Source organism: Microcaecilia unicolor, chromosome 1 (genome assembly GCF_901765095.1).
Source record: "Microcaecilia unicolor chromosome 1, aMicUni1.1, whole genome shotgun sequence".
Lineage (NCBI taxonomy): Eukaryota > Metazoa > Chordata > Amphibia > Gymnophiona > Siphonopidae > Microcaecilia > Microcaecilia unicolor.
In genome coordinates, this window is record NC_044031.1 from 196,843,946 (window position 1) to 196,859,059 (window position 15,114).

The 15,114-nt window shown below is 42.7% G+C and overlaps 1 protein-coding gene across 1 annotated transcript in view; it reads left to right on the forward strand.

Moving 5' to 3' along the window:
* Positions 1-15,114, forward strand: part of ARPP21 (cAMP regulated phosphoprotein 21) — a 419,327-nt gene that overhangs the window by 332,534 nt on the left and 71,679 nt on the right. Inside the window, exon 17 of the mRNA XM_030203507.1 lies at positions 3,519-3,645. Within this exon, the coding sequence (XP_030059367.1) occupies positions 3,519-3,645 (127 nt within the window). The remainder of the gene's footprint in view (positions 1-3,518; positions 3,646-15,114) is intronic.

Below are 15,114 nucleotides of genomic sequence, written 5' to 3' on the forward strand. Positions count from 1 at the left end.
TGGACATTTTTCTGCCATAATGGAGAAAAGCAAAAAAAGTCCAGGGCTAAAAGTTGGACATTTTGGACTAGACCTGTTCTAATAACCTGGTGCCCGAGGATCTCAAGGTGATGAAACAATGCGACAAGGTGGTGGCCAAATCCAGAAAGATGCTGGGCTACATAAAGAGGGGTATAACCAGCAGAAGAAAGAAGGTGATTATGCTCCTCTACAAGTCATTGGTGAGGCCCCACTTGTTCAGTTTTGGAGGTCGTATCTGCTAAGGATGTAAAAAGACTTGAAGTGGTTCAGAGAAAAGTGTCCAAATGTTATGGGGTTTGTTTTCACATGATACATGAGACTTGAGGACTTGAACATTATACCCTGGAAGAAAGGGAGAGACAGGGGTGATATGATACAGATATGATACAGAGTTCAAATATGTGAAAAGGGTATTAATTACAAACAAACCATTTTCCAGAAAACAAGATGGAAACTAGAGGACAGGAATTGAGGGTTGAAAGGAGGCTGACTGAAGAATACTTTTTCACAGAGAGGGTGATACCTGGAATGTCCTCCCAGGAGAGGTGGTGAAGATTCAAATGGTAACGGAATTCAAAAATGCATGGGATAAACACAAAGGAATCCTGTATAGAAGGCATGGAACCAACCAAGTTTAGCGGTGATTAAATGGCAACATCAGTAATTGGGAAGCAAATCCAGTGCTGGGCAGCTTCTACAGTCTGTGTCATGATCAGCGGTTGGATAAATTCACTTCCGTAACTAGAGACAAGGCCAGTGATGGGCAGAGTTCTATAGTCCTGTGCCCTGAAATGGCAAAGGACAAATCAAGTACAAGTATACATATCATTCCTTATACTGTGAGTTTATGTTGTTGGGCAGACTGGATGAACCATTCAGGTTTATATCTGATGTCATCTACTATATTACTATGTTACTATGTAATAACAACTAAAGAAAAAGGTGTCCCAAATGACCACTGGAGGGATTAAGGTATGCCCCTCTAGGGTGCCCAACAGCTGTGCTGGGATATCTGTGTGGCCAGTCTGCTAAGAATGCTGGCTCCTTCTACATCCCAATGTCTTGGTATTGTACGTTTGTCGCTTGTACGTATTTTTTTTCAAAATTTCTCCAAAAACATAGATGCAATGAGCACAACAATGTCTAGCATATTGGCCATTAAAAAAAAATAGATGCTTTTCAGCTTTGAAAATGGCTATGTTTGCTACTGGAATTTTGAACGTTTTCTGCAAAATGTCCAAAGTTGGATTTAGACATCATATTGACAATGCTTGCTTGTTATGTCCAGTATTTACATTTTTGTAATCTTCTCCTTTTGTGGGGAAATTTTAGCAGTGCTTATTTAGAGCATTCAAGAAACTAGGTTACCCTTTTCATTCTCAGGAGATGCTTCTTTATTTTTTTTCTTGTCCAGTTTAGGAGATGTTGTTTCTCTAAAGTTGTTCAATAAAGCTCATTCTTTCAGCTTCTCACATATAGGAGGGCTTTACTTTCCTCTCTTCATCATTACAGTGAGCAACTTATTTCCTGGAGGATAAATTGTTCTGGCTTACTCTAAATTCTGTTTCTATCCACAAAGGTTATCAGTTTTGAGTACTCTTTTGAGCTGAACCTTACTCATCAGGGTTTTGGAGTCCCATGCTATTTGGGAACTGCTTTGCTACATACCATAGGTTTTGCACTGGTCTGGTTTGGATGCTAAGGAAAGAGAAATTATGTTTTACCTGATAATTTTGTTTCCTTTAGTAATATCAGACCAGTCCAGAAGCCCCCTACCTCAGTTGAATATTAATGGTCAGGCTTCCAAGGTAATTTGTTCCCCTGTTTTCTCATTTCTCAGTTTGAAGGCCATCTATTTTACAGTTCCTCTACTTATTTCATCAGTTTTGGAGTTCAGAGTACATCAGTGCCTTGTGGATAAATGTAATAGATAAATATGACTTTTGACGGGAGGTGTGAACATGAGCTCCATTGCTTGGACATTTGAAATACTGAGCATTCTATGGCTGCATGGTAACATAAATACATAAGTACATAAGTAATGCCACACTGGGAAAAGACCAAGGGTCCATCAAGCCCAGCATCCTGTCCACAACAGCGGCCAATCCAGGCCAAGGGCACAATGCAAGCTTCCCAAACATACAAACATTCTATACATGTTATTCCTGGAATTGACGGCAGATAAAGACCTGAATGGTCCATCCAGTCTGCCCAACAGTCACACTCATTGACAAGGTACTTTCCTCATGTACCAGCTACTGAAGTTACTCTTGAAGCCCTTTCCAGCTCATCTTAAATTGGATTGCCATATATGGGACACAGACCGTACATGTCTGCCTGGCACTGGCCTTAGTTCTCTACAGCTGAAGTCGCCATCTAAGCGCCACTTCACACATCCACATATATGCAGCTGCAGCCATTTTAGTTTTGGTTTTGGTTTTTTATATACCATCCATTTTATAATTATGGCTTCTCTGTGTTCATCCCATGCCTTTTTGAATTCTGTCACCTTTTTTGTCTCCACCACCTCCCTCAGGAGGACATTCCAGGCATTGACCACCCTCTCCACGACAAAGATTTTTCTGGCATTACTCCTAAGTCTATCACCCCAGAACCTCAATTCATGTCCTCTAGTTTTACCATTTCCTCTTCTCTGGAAAAAAATTGTTTCTATATTAATACCTTTCAAGTATTTAAGTGTCTGTATCATATCTCCTCTGTCCGTCTTTCCTCTTGGTTTAGATATTCATGTCTTCTAGTCTCTTTTCATACATCTTTTGGCACAAGCCCCATACCATTTTTGTTGCCTTTCTCTGCACTGCTTCAAGTCTTTTTACATCCTTAGCAAGATACGGCCTCCAAAAGTGAACGCAATACTCCAGGTGGGCCTCATCAACACTTGTACAAGGGCTATCAACATCTCCTTTCTTCTGCTGGTTAAGCCTCTCTCTATGCGGCTTACCATCCTTCTGGCTTTAGCAACTGCCTTGTCACACTGTTTTGTCACCTTCAGGTCCTCGGACACTATCACCCCAAATGGGTGAATCACACAGAACTACTTTGTTTTCTGTCTTCATCCACTGGTCCAATGGATATAGCCTACAGGTTCTGGACTGGTCTGGTAGGACTAAAGGAAAGAAAATGATCAGGTAGGAAATAGTTCCTCATTTTAGGCAGAGGGATTAAGTTGGAGCTTGTTTTGTTCTGTTACATTGTCCATTTAAAATTGAAACTGATACAGGAGACTAACTGGAAATTAGGCAGGATAGATTATGACTGTACTAATGACATTACCCTGTGGTTTTTACTTTCAGTTTGCATACCTGATTATAGCTTGATTAATAAAGAAATAGTCTGAGCCACACATGTTCAAAAATGAATTTAAATTATTCCATGGATTATTCAGAACCAATTTGCTGCATCTGCCTTTTTTTTCTCCCTGTTTAATTTCTATAATCTGTAACTGGGGAATTTGTTGTTATCTTTGCTTCTTGCAGATGCCTATGTATTACTACTCATCCAGCCAATACCCTACCTCAGCAACTCAGCAGTATAGACCCATTGCCTCAGTTCAATACAGTGCACAAAGGAATCAACAACTACCACAGACTGCACAGCAAGCAGGTAATTGCATCTGTTGCTCAATTATTCAATCAAATTGCATTTACCAATAACCTATTCAATGCTTATTCTCTTTTAAGGTTTTGAAACATAATATTGCTAACATTTATTTTTAGGTGGTTTCTCTTAAAATATATTGTAAAACTACTTAGCTAGTCTTGTAATTATTTGCAGCGTATAAAAATAATAAAACTATAAACCAAGGTGTATATTCAGGGTCAATGGTCCACAGAAAATCCAAACAGCATTCATTTCTATAGTAACAGCAGACCTTCATATGCATTCTTAGTACACTGTCTTCAAACATGGCCATGTATGTAAGAGAAACTAAAATGGTACTTAATATTTCATGTACAGCAAGAAGAATGTACAGTATTTAGCTCACGATTCTTTCTATTTTACAAAATGAATTCCTCTAGCGCCTCACAGCATTGACAGTATGACAAATCCAAAGTTTAGTATGTTTTATGCAGATTTCCAGAGGGACAGCTATGACTAAGAGGCTGGTGGATGTATATAAAAGCACTTTCTAGAATAATCTTACAACAAAGGCAGAGAGACAAAGATGTTAAACTAACCCTCAGTCTTCCATTAAAGCTGACAAGGTACTAAAACAAACTAACTGTAGTTCACTAATTCACCTTTGTAGTACGCAGCAATTTTTGAACTTTTGTTCACAGTGGCCAGAAAGAAAATGTAGGGGTTGGCTGTGGGCCCTGTACTGATGTGCAGCTGGAAGGGGGGCCGTTACACTGTAAGAGAGTGAGTAGTAGGTCTCACAGTGAACCGGTCTCTTTTCTAACTGTGTTTTATACAGCACAAAGGAAACTTCAATGGAAGATAGTGAGGCCAGTTGCGAGTCCTGGGGCTTTAGTGTTTTTTCATTCTCACCTGGGCAGTGAATTAAAGTGGAATCTGGTTTTGCTTTGCCTCATGCTCACATGTGTTCCATATATGTTATCCACCCTCTGCTTCCAAAACATACCTGCTGCCATGAAGGCTAGACATGAATTAGTAGTTTGTGATGTAAATATTAGTGATAGGCAGAAAAATTTTGTTTGTGTCATTTCCCCATGTAGTTTCTGAGAAAGCTCATTTTATTCATTGTCATTTAGCCGGTTTGGTGTCATGGAAGCAAAGTCATTGAGTATGTGTGAGTGTGCACTCTTTGCAAACAGAATGCACTTTTCAGAAAAAGTGAGCACTCTTTTTCCAATCTATTTGTGCATGCACAGTGGTTCACATATGTGCAATGGTTTGAATGGCATACTATTAGGAAGAGTGGCCTAGTGGTTAGGGTGGTGGACTTTGGTCTTGAGGAACTGAGTTTGATTCCCAGCACAGGCAGCTTCTTGTGACTATGGGTAAGTCACTCAACTCTCCATTGCCTGCTGCATTGAGCCTGCCATGAGTGGGAAAGCACCGGGTACAAATGTAACAAAAATAAAAGAGTGTGCAGTCTTTTGTAAGAGTGTGCCTTCTTTGCAAATAGTGTACACTGTTTTGAAAAATGCACACTATTATTGCTAAATTAAAAAATATTAATGTGGTTTTTTTTCTGCTCATTTTCCATGTTACAACAAAACAGATCACCCCCTAATTCTATAAAAGTGACAGAAAATTGCACGCGCAAATTTGAGTGCGTGCCAAGTATGCATGAAAGATTTAATTTAATAATGAACCAATTAGTGACAATAATAGGCTTTTTACCAAGCAATTATTAGTACTAATTGAAATCAATATTTATGCACGTAAATTTAGTTGTGTCCTGGAAAAAAGGGAGCAGGAATGGGAGGATCATGGGTGTTTTGGGGTGAAGTGTGGGCATGGATTCCAGTTATGTGCACAATTATAGAATAAGGGGGTTCCATGTATAAATTTTAAGCAGGGCATTTGCACCACATTTTTGTTGGTGCTAATGGACCTGCCTAAATTTACATGTGATCCCTACGCCTAAGCGTTATTCTGTAAGCCATGCCTAAGTTTAGGTGCAGCTTATAGAATAGCGCTTAAGCAGGGTTATTTTTCCATACTGAATTTTAGGCGTAATTTATAGAATTCACCCTTATAATGTGTAAAGCCCATGACAAAGTCCTAATCCTTTTTGTGTGTGTGTGTGTGTGTGTGTGTGTGTGTGTGTCATGTTTAATACAATTTAGGGGTCCTTTTCTAAAGGGTGTTAAGAAGCCCTAATGTGCTTGACATGGGAAAAAAAGGCTACTGCAAACATTTTTGTATTTGCCTGTTTGGGGACATGTTTACATTAGTGGGGCACTAACTGGAGAATACAGGGTTAATGTGGGAGCTCCACATTTATTTTTATTTGCAGATGTTGCACGCTAATGGGGACATTAGCATACGACCTGCAAACAAAAAGCCTCATTTTAATGGCGTGGAAAATCTGATCTTAGCTTGAGGGACATCCTGCATTAGAACACACTATGTCCAGATTTCACTGTACATTATTAAAAGGGTCCCCTTTACTATGCCTACTGCACCTCCTGTAAACCTTTTCTTTCTTTGATTGCTTCATTCAGATGTTCTTATAAATACCAAGATAGTAAAGTTTGCCATGTACTGTTACAACATAATCAGAAGCCAGTGTCAAAAATGTTATCTCTTGGAGTATATGCTTTCTCAAAGTATTTATTTGTCTATTATTTTGAAAATTCAGGTCAAGCTCTGTTATGGTAAATTGTCTGATAGCATTACTCTGAATGGTCATTAAGATGGAGGCATTTCCATGATAACCCCATCAAATGCAGGAGACAAAACAGTGAATGTCACTTTTACCCTATTGTATTAGATGATTAATGGATCTCTTCTAGGACTTGTGTTGAAAGTGTGCTGTAGTTATACAACAGCTTTATAGTCTGATAGATTATGTAGATACACTAAAATTATAAATTTTAATTGGTCCTTATGCTAACTATTTTTGGTTTACATTTCATATTCTTTTTTAACAATTGGTTTTGTCTCTGGGTTCACAAGCTTGGAAAACCTGGAATGTGAAAAACATCTCAATAGAATTCATCTGAGAACCGCATAATCACATAATCGTTTCACCCCAAATCTCCTTGAAGAAAAAATATCAGGAGGGGGGGGGGGGGCACAAGGCCTTCATGAATAGCATAAAAATGCTGTTCCAGACTTGAAAATATGGAGTCTCCTGCCTCTCATCTTGAATCATGTCACTTCAAAAGTCCTCACATTTAAAATACTTGTGTCACAGGCTACCTGGGCCCTATCAGCGGGGAAGTCTCTAGCTTGAAGCTCAAAAATTATTTGGCACTGGTTAATAAATCCTCTACAGTCCTTACGTTTCCCATCATACCTCTGATGGGCCATTAGATGAATGCCCAGAGTTGGATGGATGTGGGCACTGAAGCAGGGACTGAAGAAGAAGAGGCCAAGGCATGGGGTGCCACTGGCATCAGGTGGTCCAGGCGATCAGACAGGGCCTGAACAAACCCTGCAAGTTGCTGGAACTGGCCCATGAGAGAAGCTAAGTTCTTTACAGAAATAGACAGGTGTTGCAGCTGTAGAGCTAGTTGCTGGAAGAGACGCAAGGCAGGTGATTCTTCGGAGCTCATGACCTTTGTAGTCTGTCACAGCTCAGGAAAGGTGAGCCCCCATGGGCCGCAGCTGAGTTGGCACTACCCAGTCAACCAAAGGTTAGCCAGGCCCTGACTGGCCGCAGACAAGTCACCCGTGCAACCCAGAGTCTAGGCCAATAAGCAGAAGGCAAGGCTGAAGCTTGAAGTCAGGGCTGGAGCTTGAAGACAGGACTGGACCTGGAAGGAAGGACTGGAGCTAGAAGACAGGACTGGAGCTTGGAGGCAGGGATGGAACTGGAAGGCAGAGCAGGAGCGGGACTGGACACAAGGTAAGAACAAGCTGAGGCAAGGATGGAGCTAATAGGAACAAACAAAGGCAGGGATGAAGACAAGGTGGACACAGGCTGAGACAAGGCAGGAACAACTAAGGCAGGGCTGGATTGCAAAGCATGAGGGTCCCATGGTTCCTTATAAGGGCCCTCACTAATGATGTCATGATCTCTGATGCCCCAGAATGAGGCTTGGAACATACTGAAAGAGGCAGTAAGAGCACCGCCAAATAGTGGTGCATCTCAATCCCGAAGGCCCAGTGTTCCTTTTTTGTTTCTGTATTATTTTATATGCTGTTTTACCCTCTCTTTTGTGTCTGTGTATTGTGAGGATGAAGCTCCCACCTCAGGATCCCAGGTCCCTCTTACACTCAAGGTGAGCTGGTTCTCAGTATGCAGATTTTATGCAAATTAGTCTACTACCCCTTTCTGCTCAGGGTGACCTGCTTCTCAAAAGGCAAACACAGTCCGGTCTCACCAATAGGATATTTCTCATACAAATCTTTTATTCCCCCTTCCTGGGGCACACTTCTTCCAGCTTAAAACACTTTTACAAGCTTAAACAGTCCTTCCAGCTTAAACATTTCTTCCTACTCAGTTCAATCTTCCAGCTTAAACACCTAGACACACAGTCCTTCCTTGTAACATGAACACCCCAGTCCTTCCTTGTAACCCGGACACGCAGTCCGTCCTTGTAACACACAGTTCTTATACCTGGCATTCTAGGGCCTTCTTACCCCAGCCAGCTTCCTTGCTTTGCACCCAGTTCACCACCAGTCCAAAGGGCTCAGCCAGTACTTCACATGGGGACCTCCTGCTTCAGCTACCAGCTCTCTTCTTCCGCTGCTAGCTCTCCTCCCCCCCCTCACCACCCAGGTGGGGTATTAAGTGTTTAATGGACAAACAGGACCCAGCCCATAACCTGCTGCACCTGTTTCCACCTCCAGGACTCTCCCCGGTCCTAGCGACCTCCAGCTATACCTCCCCTTACTGGCTCCCTTTAGCAACTCACCCAGCCCTTCTCCCTGGACATTTTAGGGGAACAGCACCCTCTAGGGGCCTAACCAGGGTAGGACAGCCTCTCCTTTCTCACAGTGTCCATATAGTTAACCAGATAAAGATAGGACAGCAATTTCTGGATAATTATTGACTCCTCCCTTGCTTCACCCATGGATTTCTCTGTCCCTGTCAGTGTCCAGATGGTGCTGAAGCCATCTAGAAAGATCTACTATGAAGTCGTCTGCATAGCTCCTTTGAATATTGACCCATACATTTTTAGGAGCATCCTTAGCTTTTCCCTTATGCAGCACCAGCTAAAGGAAATATCTCAATAGCATCTGAAGTTAGTCAGATATTTCTCTTTGAATACTTAACTGTAGATTTCCAGGAGCCATTCATGGTGTGGCAAATCAAACCTTGTTCATTCTGCTGCAAATTGTAGTAGAAATACACACCAAAAAAATGTGGAGTGAAGTGAAGAGAACAATAGTCACAATATAGAAAAGACGGTGCAGGGGCTGCAATATATAGAATCTGGGGGATAGTGCTAAAGACATCAAGACTTGCTCTGGCACCATTAATTCAAGGGGGTTGGTTTTCTGGGAAAAGGAGCGAAGAGTTAAGAAAAATATCCTTATAAATACAGTGATAGTGATAGGATTGCAACATGCCTGAAATAATGCCTATGTGGAGGGGCATAATAGAAAGGGACGCCCAAGTTTTCCTGGGGACGTCCTCGCAAGACGGCTTCAGCAAGGGGCGGGGAACCCGTATTATCGAAACAAGATGGTCGTCCATCTTTCGTTTCGATAATACGGTTGGGGACGCCCAAATCAGCAAATTTAGGTCGACCTTAGAGATGGTCGTCCCCAGCACTTGGTTTTTTCTGATTTCAGCTATAATGGAAAGCGAGGACGCCCATCTCAGAAACGACCAAATCCAAGCCATTTGGTCAAGGAAGGATTCAGCATTTGTAGTGCACTGGTCCTCCTGATATGCCAGGACACCAACCGGGCACCCTTGGGGGCACTGCAGTGGACTTCACAAATTGCTCCCAGGTACATAGCTCCCTTACCTTCAGCCAGATGCAGTAACTGAACAGAAAAAGCCCTTCCGTTACTGATCCCTTAGCAATTCGGAAAGGAACGGGCATACATGTAGGAAATCGCATGCAAATGAGCTGCTCGCTGTTAGCTGATTTGCACACGATTTCCTTTCTAAGGAGGGGAAGCCAGTGCAGATGACTTCATACATGCAGACAAACTGTGTGTATAATAGCCGTCTACAACCTTAAATAAATTGCCGTCTGCAACCTTAGAAAAATACAAGTCCAGGTGAAAACGTCCAAGTGCTTATCAGGGATGTCTTTTTTTTTTTTTTTTTTTTAGAGTATGGGTGAAGGATGTCCTTCACTCTTGCCTCCATCCCTGTGACAGCAGTTGAGGATGCCCAAAATGTGGATGTTTCTGTGAGAAGGACATCCATTCCTTTACTATGCCTCCAACATTCCCTTTATTTATTTGGACTTTGGTTCACAAGTAGCAGCAGTGGGTTTTGAACCAGTTACCTCTGGCTTGCAAGACCAGTGCTCTAACCACTTGGCCACTCCTCAACTCCTCCACTCCACTCCCTTGAAATTTGGCTGTCGAAGTGGGGGGGGGGAGCAGTTCAGGACATCCAAAATGTTTGAAAGAAGGACGTCCACACATTTGCTATGCCTCCGCTGACACACACATACCCCCCCCCCCCCCCCCCCCCCCCCCCCCCCCAGGGACCTGTATACTGCTGCGGTGGACCTAAGTATGACATTTCAGGCTGGCAAAAAAAGTTTTTAAAGTTGTTTTTTTCAGGGTGGGAGGGGGTTAGTCACCACTGGGGGAGTCAGGGGAGGTCATCCCTGATTCCTTCCGGTGGTCATCTGGTCAGTTTGGGCACCTTTTTGAGGCTTGGTCGTAAGAAAAAATGGACCAAGTAAAGTCGGCCAACTGCTCCTCAGGGACGCCCTTCTTTTTTTCATTATCGCTCGAGGATGCCCATCTGTTAGGCACGCCCCAGTCCTGCCTTCGCTACACCTCTGACACTCCTCTGGGAACTTTGGTCGTCCCCGCAACGGGAAGCAGTTGGGGACGCCCAAATTGGCTTTCGATTATGCCGATTTGGGCGACCCTGAGTGAAGGACGCCCATCTCCCAATTTGTGTCGAAAAATGGGCACCATTCTCTTTCGAAAATAAGCCTGATAGTGTCTTCTCTGGATAAGGGAATCTTTATCCTCACATTATTATAAGAGAGCTCTTTGAAGTTTAAATGGCTACAGGGCAGAAATAAAAATGAGCTCATCCAAAATTAGATTATGATCTGACAGCAATAAATCTTATAGCAGGCAGGATAAGACTTTGTTTCTATTTCTTCCTTCTCTTTGCACCCCTCACCCACACCCTCTACATTTTACTAAGCTTTCATTCAAAATGGATCAAAAGATGCATTCTGTAACTAATTTATGCTCTATTTGCGGAACATGATAAAACTATAGATGATTTAAAAAGTGTTAAATATCTTTCATTTTCCTGTTATTTATACTGGTCAAAGGTTCCTTGCAGTGCTGTAGCGAGGGCTAATGACACCCGGGGTGGGTCGAAGCTACGCACCCCCCACCGGGTGCAGCACGACGCGACCCCCCCCCCCCTCTGTGGCGCACACCCCCCCCCCCCCCCCCCGGACCGCATTCTTGCCACGTCACTCGGAGCTGCGTCGGCCCCGCTGGTTCCCTGCTCTCTCTGCCCTGGAACAGGAAGTAACCTGTTCCGGGGCAGAGGGAACAGGGAACCAGCGGGGCCGGCACCCCCTGAGCGCGTGCACCCGGGGCGGACCGCCCCTCCCGCCCCCCCTTCCTATGCCACTGGTTCCTTGCACTAGTCAAGGTCTTGTTCTTTTCATGAATTATATTAAAGAGGGGTCTGTTCCTCTTCAACCTTATTTTTGTAAAAAGTATAGCATTTCAAATGCCATTATCAATTTAAAGCAAATTTGCCTAGGGGTGAATGTATTTACAGAAAAATGAACATTTTAATTTAGTGAAGGTAACTCCTCTTTCAAAGACTCCCTCCTCCTTGTAGGAAAGAACTACTCATGCTGCCAACAATTTGGGAGGCAGAGCTGGGGGCAGGGCCAGGTGAGGCTGTCTGAACTTGAAGTATGCACTGGAATTTGTCAGTCTGCTGAAAATTGTACTCCATTGTTTTAGTAATGATATTCATGCTGAGCTGCATTAAGCAGGTAGGAAGTTATTCTATGAGAGTGTTCCTATATTTAGGCATCTGGAGGACACCTATTCTATTAAGGAAAATAGATGCCTAACCCAGCAGATGTGGAGACAGAGATTCTAGAATTCAGTTCTCTATCCTATGAGACCACCATGCAGCCTCAGGTGTTCAGTATTTTGAATCACAAAGCAGTGGAAATGGGTGATTTGCTTTCCTTGAAATGACATAATAAACTCCAAACAATAACCAGTAACTTGGAAAACATGAGAAGAAACTTTTTTCCTCAGAAAAATATTGAAACGATATCTTCAAACATGAGATGTGTAACAATTGGGCAGGTTTTTGGCCTGGTCTGGTAGGCTTAAAAGAAAGAAAAATTAGCAAGTAAGAATAATTTCTCCATATATACACCTATAAATTAGACGTAAGCACTCTCACCAGCCATACTGCTGGTGTAAATGCTTGAGGCTAAATGCAGGAGATAAACATATATAACATTTAGTATTTAGTAGCCCTTTTACTAAAAAGTAACTTGTGGTATTAGTAGTGTGGGACTTTCTCATACGCTGCACCACTTTTAGCATGGCTGTAAAATGGCAGCATTTCCCATTTCCAGTATTAATGGCCATGCACTAATTTTTCCATTATCATGTGGCATGAGAACACTTACCACCACCTATTTACTAGGTGGTAAGGGCTCCCGTTCTAACCACTCAGTATCGGTTAGTGTGTGGCGATGCAGCTGCACTAACTGATTAGTGCTGACCACACCTATTTTCCACCCCCAAAACCTGCCTCCAGTGCTAAAAAAATATATTCTATTTTTTAGTGCATAGGTAGCATGCGACGAACACAAAACTACTATGGGATGTCTGAGCACACCCCACAGTAGCAGATTTTAACCTGCTGCTTACTGCAGCTCAACTACTACTTCTAATCATTTCTAGAGCTGTACTAGATGTACAGAGCGCTGTACACATTACATGCAGGTACTTTCTCTATCCCTAAAGAGCTCACAATCTAAGTTTTTGTAACTTGGACAATGAAGGAATAAGTGACTTGCCCAAGGTCACAAGGAGTTGTGTGGGAATTGAATCCAGGTCACCAGGATCAAAGCCCACTGCACTAACCACTAAGCTACTTCCCCAATCCTTTAGTATCCTTGTAAGTTATGCATATAATTGTGAGTCCTGCCCACATTCTCCCCAAAATATACACTATGGGCTTCTTTTACAAAGCCGCGCTACCGATTCCCACACGGGTATAGTGTGGAATTCTGAATGCTATGTGGAGAGTAATGAGGATAAAGCTAACATGCTGAACAAATACTTCTCTTCAGTGTTCATGAAAGAAGACCCTGGAGAAGGACAGGTTACTTCCTGTTCCGAGGCAGAGGGAGCTGCAGCGAACGAACGAATGAAGTTAGCAAACTCGGACTCAGCCGACAGGTGTGCGCTGCGGCACCCCCCCCCCCCCCCAGCGGCGTGCTCCCGGGGGAGTGTCATTTCGCCGGAGGGGAGGTGTCATTTCATAGGGGGGGCTGCGCTGCACCTGGGGGGGCGCATTGGTGATCCGCCCCGGGTGTCATGCAGGCTAGGAACGCCACTGCCTCTTCACAAAAATGGGAACAGGGAAGAAGTGGAAAACTACAGACTGGTAAGCCTCACAGTGGTAGGAAAAATAATGGATCCACTGCCGAAGGAAAAGATAGCTAATGTTCTAGAATCCAGTGGGTTGCAGGATCTCAGGCAACATGGTTTTACCAAAGGAAAATCCTGCCAAACAAATCTGATTTATTTGACTGGGCCCTAAAGTGTCAAGCAGCCACTGTGTTAACTTAGTGTGTACTATTTCTGCATTAACTGCTTAACACACTTTAGTTAAATGGGCCCCTAGTTTATTGTATATTTCCAATAAATGTCTTGGGTTGATAATCAGAAGCACTTATCTGGATAGCAGCACTTGCTATATCTGCTGCTGGTGATTTTCAGAGGCACTATTTGAATAGTACTGCTGAAAATCATTATTGACCACTCCAATGCTACCCGGACAGATAATAGGTGGAGCCCGGCATTCTCCAGTTAGTGGCAGTATTCAGAAGGCTAACCAGATATTTATCTGGTTAAAGTTAGGGCATAACAATTGCTAACTATCCAGTTAGATGTTTGGAAAACAGTTTGAATATCACCGCTGGCCAGAATCTGGATGAGTGCTGAATATTCAGATTTTAGTTTTAGTTTTTTTTTTTTTGTTTCATTGAGGGGCTGGGGGGGTTGCTACTGCAGCTGGCATTTAAAAAACCTGCCAACCATTGTGGCTTAGTATTGGTCAGTTTGTTACTACAAACATTCAGTAAGGACTACATAGGCTAAAGGGCTGCCGGTCAGTCCCATTTTATACAGTTGGAAGTACTACTAATAATAATCATTTCTACAGCACTAATAAATGTACACAGCACTGTATACATTATCCCCTGGATTCTACATATGACACCTAGAGTTATGTGTGCAAATCGGCATGTGCAGCTGATTTGCACATAACTTAAGTAACGAGCCAATCAGTGCTGATAATTGGATATTAACAAGCAATTATCAGAACTAATTGGGACTAATTAGAATTTACATGCACTACTCGCTAAGCGTATTCTATAAAGCAGCCCATGTAAATTCTACCAAGCGGCTCACAAGAGGGGGCATGGCCATGGAAGGAGCATGGATGGGTCATGGCCATTCCTAAAATTTACATGCAGTGTTATAGAATAACCTGTTCCAAGTCTAAACTTGGGCATGCATGGGCATTTACACCAGTTTTCATTGGTGTAAATGCCTGCGCCAAATTTTTAGTCATGTGTACGGCATTACACATATTCTATAAACTGCACCTAACTTTAGGCACTGTGTATAGAATACATGTAGTCACATTTTCCATCGGCACTGATTTTTGGCATCACTTATAGAATTTGATCCTATATGCAGTTACTTTTCTTACCTCCTAGAGGGCTCACAATCTGTTTGTGTACCTGGGTAGAGGTAAGTGACTTGCCCAAGGTCACAAGGAGCTGCAGTGGGGATCAAACCCATGTTGCCAGGATCAAAGCTCACTGCACTAACCATTAGGCTACTCCTCCATGTTAAATTGAGATGTGCAGGTCAGTATGTCTTAAATTTCTCAAGTATTTTAGAACACAATCTGCCGAACTTGAGCCTGTTCTAAAATACAGGAGAAATGGATGTTTATGATCCAGGTTCATGCAGCATAAACATCCAATTTAGCAAAACAAAAAGAGAAAATATTGATATGTTCAAAGCCAGAACATAAACAGGTGC